Source organism: Mustela nigripes, unplaced genomic scaffold (genome assembly GCF_022355385.1).
Source record: "Mustela nigripes isolate SB6536 unplaced genomic scaffold, MUSNIG.SB6536 HiC_scaffold_148, whole genome shotgun sequence".
Lineage (NCBI taxonomy): Eukaryota > Metazoa > Chordata > Mammalia > Carnivora > Mustelidae > Mustela > Mustela nigripes.
Window position 1 is genome coordinate 9,216,916 of NW_026739562.1, and position 7,906 is coordinate 9,224,821.

At 57.4% G+C, this 7,906-nt stretch overlaps 2 protein-coding genes across 2 annotated transcripts in view; one reads left to right on the plus strand and one right to left on the minus strand.

Moving 5' to 3' along the window:
• Window positions 1-10: 10 nt before the first annotated feature.
• On the plus strand, window positions 11-3,282 carry LOC132008524 (protein FAM180B). Its single transcript, XM_059387168.1, has 3 exons — window positions 11-1,173; window positions 2,029-2,099; window positions 2,325-3,282. The coding sequence occupies exons 1-3, from the start codon at window positions 1,089-1,091 to the stop codon at window positions 2,718-2,720; spliced, it is 552 nt and encodes a 183-aa protein (XP_059243151.1). The 5' UTR covers window positions 11-1,088; the 3' UTR covers window positions 2,721-3,282.
• Window positions 3,283-3,940: 658 nt separating this feature from the next.
• The window catches only part of LOC132008520 (complement C1q tumor necrosis factor-related protein 4), a 4,384-nt gene continuing 418 nt past the window's right edge, over window positions 3,941-7,906 (minus strand). The window contains exon 2 of the mRNA XM_059387164.1: window positions 3,941-5,068. Within this exon, the coding sequence (XP_059243147.1) occupies window positions 4,080-5,063 (984 nt within the window). The 5' untranslated portion in view covers window positions 5,064-5,068 and the 3' untranslated portion in view covers window positions 3,941-4,079. The remainder of the gene's footprint in view (window positions 5,069-7,906) is intronic.

A 7,906-nucleotide genomic window follows, 5' to 3' on the forward strand; every position in this document is an offset into this window, starting at 1 on the left:
CAACCCAGGAATCTCTTTTAATGGGATTAAGTAGTACAGCTGCAGACATGGTGACCTGCAGGCCTGGACGTCCTTCTGAGAGAGGGACTCTGGAGCTGAAATGGAAAGTTCTCACTGTCTGCAGGGCTTACGATAGGTGTGGCACGGCGTCTCCTGAAAGCTGGAGGGCCCTCAACAACTGCAGGAGAAAACCCCTTGTCACTGCAGACTGGTGGCAGCTGATGATCGAGGGGTCTGGGTGGAACCCATCCCATCCAAACATCCATAGAGTTCCATGAGCCAAAGCTCATTTTGAGTCTTGAACCCCGCATCCTGCTCCCTGCAATCTAACAGCTCATCATGTTTGGTCTAAGGTAATCTTTCTAGACTCCAGCCAGAGCTAAGAATGTTGTAAGCAAGCAAAGGAGGTCCCAGGGCTGGCGCAAAAGATACTCAGAAGCTGCAGATCTGTCTTCTGGGTGACAGGACTCGACTCTAGCCAGCCTGTGGTCTGTATGGCTGGTGGCTGAGTGCCTGAGGTGGAAGTGCTCAGCTCTGCTGGTCCATGAGACCACCCAGCCAGCCCATCATGTAGTTGGAGAACCACTGCAGTTCCAGAACCAAACTTTGCAGCTGATGCTGTTGGCTGCTGAGGGGGTCCCTGGAGGCTGGGCTGGGCTGGGCTGGACTGGGTGTTAGAGCCTGAGCTCAGCTACAGGATATTTTGGGGGTGAGGACAGATAGTAAGGTAGTGTTACCGCCTGGGCTCTTTCCTATCTCTTGGGAGGGCCAAGCTAAAGCTGTTTGCTACCAGGCATCGTTTTTCTAGTAAGCAAGCATCCCGCCCATCTGGACCGGAATAGGCTGAGGGCTTGAGAAGCCGGAGCCAGGCTCCTATTGCCAGCAACTTAAGATTCCACATTTCCACGGGACGGAAGGTCCTGGGAAGTCAGAACCAGCCCCTCCCTGTTTAGTATTGAAGATTGACACACAAAATAGGGAACGCCTGAGCAGCCTGCAGTGGAAAGTTGGAGTCGTGTTGTGTGACGGGCGGATGCAGGAACAGAGAGCAGCTGGGGAAGAGGAAGACTGAGAGGACGTGGTGGGGTATGGCTGGGACCATGCAATTCCTGGCTTGGCTAATATTAGCCATTTGCCTTCTCCCTGGGGTGACTACAACCCAGCACCATCCAGGTACGGGACTTTAGGGTGGGGTGGATGGGAGCCAAGGAATGCTGCCTGCTGATAGCAGTTAAAGTTGGTTCTATCTGAACCTAGCAGGGCCTATGCACTGTGGGCACGGTAGCAGATTAACCTACAGCAGGCTTAATAGTCTGGGCCCTCACCCTGGAACCAGAGAGGTCCAAATGAAGGGAGGTAGTCCCAAGTGCTCTCAACACCAGCCCTGGACAGAGGTGGGCAGTGCCCTTATTCTAGATGTGCAAACAGGACCTCTGGATCTGCCCTGGGCTCACGACCATCATTCTAAGGACTGGGCAGCACACCAGAGTATGAGATGAAAGAAGCTGCAGCAGACAACTTGCCTTGCCTGGCTTCCCTGCCTTCTGCATAATCACTACTGAGGGGCAAGGAAGGAGCAGATTTCTTCCTAAAGGGGTCCTCGACCCTTGGGGAGAGTCACTGGCACTGTCTTAGGACACAAAGTCCCAGATGATTATAGGGAGGGGAAGTGAAGTGTCTTGTGACCCAGTGGTTGGGAGTTCTTTGCCAAGGGAACTGTAGAAGTCGAAGGAGGAGTCCTGGACATTTGCCAAGGTGCTATCTGGGTTTGGGATGATGATTTGGGGATCACTAGACCTATGCCTGGGAGGGTGAATGTCAGTGTGTGTGTGTGTGTGTGTGTGTGTGTGCACGCGCGCGTGCTCGTGTGCGTGTGTTTAAGGGAAGGGGTACATGGGATGGTCTTCCTGGTTTTGTAGATAGAAGAACCTCTAGGCATCTCTACCAAATAGCTAAGGGGCACCTCTGGGAGGCTGGGGTATTCAGGGTGGAGCTTGGCAGGGACCTGATTCCTTTCTGCTGCCCCAGGGCAGCCCATGGACAGCGCCAGCGTGGGAAGTGGCCTGCAGGAGCCAGAGGCCCCGGAAGTGATGTTTGAGGTCTTTCCTCCAGCCTGGGATATGGGGGAGGGAGTGTCCAGAGGTCCCTAAGCTCAGGGTTGGGAAGGGGGTTTGTCTTAAGCTAGGCCTGCTGGGCAGGGGGGTGGGGGGCAACCCAGCATGGGTCCTATTGCCTGCTTATGCTCCCCCCACCACCCAGCCCACTCTTGCTCCCTGCCCAGCCCCCCAGATCCCAGCCCACCCCTTACATGGCTCCCCTTGCAGCTACTCTGGGCTGGGCTGGAGCTGGATGTCATGGGGCAGCTGCACATCCAGGATGAGGAACTTGCATCCACACGCCCAGGCCGCCGACTCAGGCTCCTCCTGCAGCACCACGTGCCCAGTGACTTGGAGGGTGCTAAGCAGCAGCTGCGGCAGTTCCAGGATCTGCGGAAAGGGCCTCCTCTTAGCCCTTGGGACTTTGAACATCTGCTTCTTACAGGCTTGTCCTGTGTCTACCGGCTCCATGAGGCTAGTGAGGCTGAGGAGAGGGGTCACTGGGCCCAGGTCTTCGCCCTGCTAGCACAGGAAACACTCTGGGACCTGTGCAAGGGCTTCTGCCCCCAGGGGAAGCCCCCATCTTTGGGGCCCTGGGCCTTGATCCTTGACCTCTTTCCCTGACCCTCCCCTTTCACCTACCAACCCACCACTGCCCCCCAACCCATGGCCCAAGCCAGACCCATCCTGGGCAGTGGCTTCCATCTGGCACGTGGTCCTTCCCACTGTGTTCAGGTCTCTGGGCTTGGATTGTACCCTGGAACCCAGTTTACCCCTTCCCCATTTTCTTCCCGGAGCCCTGGGAGGGTAAAAACCTGGGTCTCAGGCATCAGGCACAGAGCTAAAAAGCAGGACTTGCAGGTGTGTGTTGGGGGTCAGGGTTGAGAAGTATGTTCAAGAGATGCTGAAAAGAAAGCCACCCCAAGGAAGGCCAAGTCAGATGCTCCAACTCCTACCCTGTCAGTCTGGGACAAGTCTTGCAGAATCTATGGGGACCCTGTGAATGCGCACCACCCAGTCCTAACTTACATACCCCTTTTAAATCCTAACCAGTGTTCTGGAGTCCCTGTGCCCCATGTTCCCCGTCTAGACTAGAATAGACTGGACATTTTTAGTTTGGTCTGTTGGAGGAGTGGAGGTAAGCAGGTGGAAGCACGTTACCTTTCCTTGGGGGGGAGGGAGGGGTGCAGGGGTGGAGGTGTGCGGTGGAGGGGGTGGAGGAGCAGGTGTTTTGGTCCATTTCAACAAGGCTCAGATGAACACCTCGGAGGGGGAAGAGAGGCTGCGAGGGGACTGACTGAGACAAGCTGAACCTGGCTGATGTAGTCCTGATTCTGTGTAACTGTCCCATAAAATGTTCTGTTCTGGCCTGCAGCCTGTGTCTTTTTATGCCCAAGTAAGTTGTTTAACCCCTGCCCTGGGCGAATCACCGTCCCTGTCCTGGGAGGGCAGGAGGTGGGGCAACCAGATCAACCGCTCATCCCCCATAACCCTGCTAGAAGAAGGAACGTTCTGTTTCCTTGAATGCCGTACTCCTCGGAAAGGGAGCAGGGTGTGGTCCCTTGTCACAAGAAAGAACCAGCTGCACCCAGAGTGACGTCGTAGGTCTGTGGGAAGGAGGTAGAGGGACTGACTGGAAAGGAACGTGAAAGGGAGTCCCTGAAGGGGTTGGGCGAGTCGGGTTCCGTTCAAACACATTCCCATCTCCTCGCCCACCACCCAGGGCCTGACCGGATCCTGCCCTCGGCCCTCCGCCCCCCACCCCGGTCTGCAGTAGTCCGTGCCTTCCCGCCCCGCCGGAGACCACGGCGTCGCCGAGAGGACAGAGCGCAGGACCCCAGGCGGACAGGCGCCGGCGCAGGCCCACTTTATTGGCAGAGTCAATGGGCCGTCATGCTCGCGCCGGCGGGTCGCTCGGACCGCGCGGCCCGGCTCCGCATGCACGCCCCGGGCCGCCCCGGGGCTCGTCTCCCCGGGCGGGGCTCAGAGCTCCGGGGGCCCGAGGCCCGGCTGGCCGGCGGGCGCGAGGTCGGGGTACACCAGGAAGCCGGAGAAGGTGATGTACTTGCCGTGGTTGCTGTAGGCGCCGTAGCCGTCGTGGTCGTGGCTGAGCAGCCAGACGGCGTCGCCGCGCCGCAGTGCCAGCATCACGCTCTGGCTCTGCATCTCGCGGCGCCGCGACGCGCCGTCATCGTAAATCATGGCCTGCACCTCGTCGCGGTTCTTCATCAGCTTCACCGACAGCGTCTTGCGCGGCAGCTTGCCCAGCGTGAAAGAGAAGAAGTAGGCGCCCGGCAGGCGGCAGCGGAACACGCCGGCCGCCGCGTCGAAGTCGCCGCCGATGTTGACGAGCTCGGTGTCGAAGGCGAGCGGCCGGTGCCGCGGCCCCGGGCCCGCGTCCGAGCCCACCAGGCTGCGCGTGCGCGCCGCCGAGAAGGCCGAGCGCGGCTCGGGGGCCGCGGGCGGCCCGCGCGCAGGCGCGTCGGCGTCGGCGTCGGCGTACACCAGGTAGCCGCTGAAGGTGGCGCCCGGGGCGCCGAGCGCGTACTGCGGGGCGCCGTGCAGCCGCAGCCACACCGTGTCGCCGTAGTCGAGCTGCAGCATGGCGCTCTGGCTGGCGGCGCGCCGCGCGCCGGGCCGCCGCTGCTCGTCGAAGGCCAGCGCCTGCACCTCGTCGCGGTTGCGCACCAGCATCACCGACAGGCTCTTGTGCGGGGCCTTGCCAGCCGTGAAGGAGAAGAAGTAGGCGCCGGGCACGCGGCAGCGGAACTGGCCCGTGGCCGCGTCGAAGTCGCCGCCGATGTTCACGTACACCTTGTCGAAGGTCACCGCCATCTCCGATGTGCCCTCCAGGGGGGTGGTGCGTGCCGCCGAGAAGGCCGAGCGCAGCTCCGTGGAGCCCGCCGCCGCGGGCCCCAGGGCCCAGCAGGCGGCAGGGCCCAGCAGGCCCAGCAGGAGCAGCAGCATGGTGCCTGGGAGGGGAGGCAGAAGGGGAAGGAGATGGGGCCTGTGCAGGGCTGCCCGCAAACGCCCAGAGTTCCGAGACTGGGAGGCGCTGTTATTTTCACAGCCTGCCCCTGACCCACAACGAGGACTCTGTTTCCTACGCAGCTGGACCAGGTCAGCCGTTCTCAAGCTTCAGCGGGCCTCAGTGTCATGTAGACGGCTTACTAGAACACACGTTGTTGGGCCCGCACCCCCAGGGTTTCAGTAAGTTTAGGATGAGGCTTGAGAATTTGCATTTCTGTCTACGGCCATACCACCCTGAACGCGCCCGATCTCGTCTGATCTCGGAAGCTAAGCAGGGTCGGGCCTGGTTAGTACTTGGATGGGAGAATTTGCATTTCTAACAAATTCCAAGTAATACAGATGCTGCTGGTCCAGGGACCGCACTTTGAGAACCAGAAGATTAAGCCAGTGAGACTCCTCTTTTTTTTGGGGGGGGGGGGGTGTAAGAAACCAACCCCTTTCTCAAGTGAAGGCTCACACACCTGTATGTAACACAGATACAAGCAGAGATGCTTTGGTGGAAGGGGCCTGTAACCCATCAGCTGGGTTTACCCCCTCCCCACCTTGGCACCACAGAGGGTGGTCAGGGCATCTGTTTCTTTCAGCCTGATTTGCTAAATTTTCCTGTGGCTATTCTATGAACCTTGGCCTCCCCCTCACTCAAGCACTAGTTCTCTATACTGATGGCCAATGTTTCAACCCCCATATGGACAGGAAAGGAAATAGCTGCTCAGTGACCCCTTTCCTGGCCTCTGACCCACAAGGGTCAGCCACCACTTTGGACCTCTGGACTCCCCAGGGGCCCTTCTTGCAGCAAAGAGGTCAAAACAGCTGGGCTTTGACATAGCTCTGTCTTCACCCCTCAACCTCCCACGGGTGAAATCAGAGTAAGACTGACTCTTTCCTCTGGGCTTGAGGGCTGGTCCCTGAGCAGAAGAGAACCAGAGGCTCCCGTGAATAGAGAGGGGGAGCAACAAATGCAACAAAGCTTTGACAAGGCTGTGAGGTCAGCAGCTTTGTTCCTCAGTAGTGGTGGAGGGAAAGACTGACAGCTAGACCTGGGCTCAGTTCCTGGCACTACCACTTAAACGTGTGAAACCTTTGACAAGGTCCTTAACTTCTCTGGGCATGGCTTCTTTTATGTAAATAGGGAGACCTGCCTCAGTCTTACTGTGAGGATGCTCTGAGGTGGCAGGTACAAACCCCATTTGTGAATGGTAGTGTTGCCCAGGTGTGCAGGTACTTCTCAGCCTTGAGAAAAGTGATCTGGTCAAGTTCTTGACATGAGGAGTTAGGAACTCAGTAACTCCTACCCCCTGGGAGCTTGTGAAGGCAATGCTTAACTCCATCATGCTTCTGTAGGGCATAGGCTTTGGAGCTTGAATACCCAAAGGCCCTGAAGTGGAAACAAAGTGGGAAAGAAAATGAGCTGGCAACAGCCTGGGAAGTACTCCGGGAGTGTGTGTAGCTCTGCGGCTCTTAGAGACACTGTGGGCTTGCTGAGAAGGACTGCCAGGGGCAGAGCTCGCTCCACAAGGACATTCGTCTTCGGGTAGGTGGGCACTAGAATCTAGCCCACATTCTACTTGCCCTATAGTGTAGAGCTGCTGCACCTGGGGAAGTGTGCCTTTTTCTAATTTTCATAATAAAGACCCCAAGTCCCTAACCCAGTTGAACCTTCTCTCCCTATGGGGGAGGGACCTTTTGTAATTCCTACAAAGGCACCCCATGGGGTAGGATACCCTTCATGGGGGCAGGGAGGAAGAAGGGGACCCATCTACAGTGATGAAGATTGCACCTCCTGAGTACTCCCTTTCATAAAGCTCTTTGGACACATCTGGTCTTGCAGCAAACCTTTGAGACAGGTGGGCCCTCTCCCACTTTATAGATGAGAAATTCAGGCCCAAACTAGGAAAGAATTTTGGCCCAAGGTAATCATGCACACTGAGGCACCCTTGAACCAAGGTCTTTTGACTCCAGATTCAGTGTGCCTTCCTCTCCACCACCTTTTTTCCTCATAGACACAGATATTTCCAGGGAACCTGTCCTTAGCCTCGGTTTCCCTTTTTTTGGAAAAATAGGAGAGAGGAGAAGTAGAATAAATCTTGGGATCCAGGGTGAAAGAGAAAGAAAGCAAAAAGGAAATGAAGCCAATGAAACAAGCAAGAACTCTAGCGTTTTGCCTTCTGGGAGTATGTGAACATCTCAGCTCTTCTAACCCTACTCCTCCCTCTAGCAGGTCCTGCCCCAGGAGCACATGCCCACCCTGCCTTCAGCAATCTCCCTGCAGAGTCTCGTGCACTCCACGAGGGCCAGAGGGTCCTCCTGTGTGTACAGTCCTCGGCCCCTGCCCATTTCTCACCAGCACTGCCATTTCCCAGATCCCTAGGTCCCCATCCTTCCTTAGACCCCCTTCCCAGGGCCGGTCAGAGGTAGGAGGGTGTCAGGTGGGCATCATAGCTCCAGGAAAGGAAATGGCTGTTCCTAGCTCTGTCCAGGTGAGGCTCAAAATAGTCATCTTCAAAGAGACAAAACTGGGACACGGAGACCTGGGCAGACCCAGAGCCGCGGAACCGACGGGGGCGGTGCCGCGATGTCAGGCGAAGGGGATCTCAGAGCCCCTCTCCTCGCCAGACCCCACTCCCTAATTACCCCCTCCTTCAAGCCTCTCTAGACCCTCTTCCCACCTTGAGAGACCCTCATGTTCCCAAGAAGATAAGCCCTCGTTTTACAGAAGCAATTAATCCTTCCTCCTGAGAAAAGAAATCCCTCGGGAGGAGGTACCCTAGACACCCCCCCCC

Bases quoted from the DNA above. Each gene is read 5' to 3' on its own strand.
- LOC132008524 (XM_059387168.1), top strand. From the start codon at position 1,089: ATGGCTGGGACCATGCAATTCCTGGCTTGGCTAATATTAGCCATTTGC. The intron at 1,174-2,028 runs GTACGGGACTTT...CTGCTGCCCCAG, and splicing joins TACAACCCAGCACCATCCAG to GGCAGCCCATGGACAGCGCC. The intron at 2,100-2,324 runs GTCTTTCCTCCA...CTCCCCTTGCAG, and splicing joins CCCCGGAAGTGATGTTTGAG to CTACTCTGGGCTGGGCTGGA.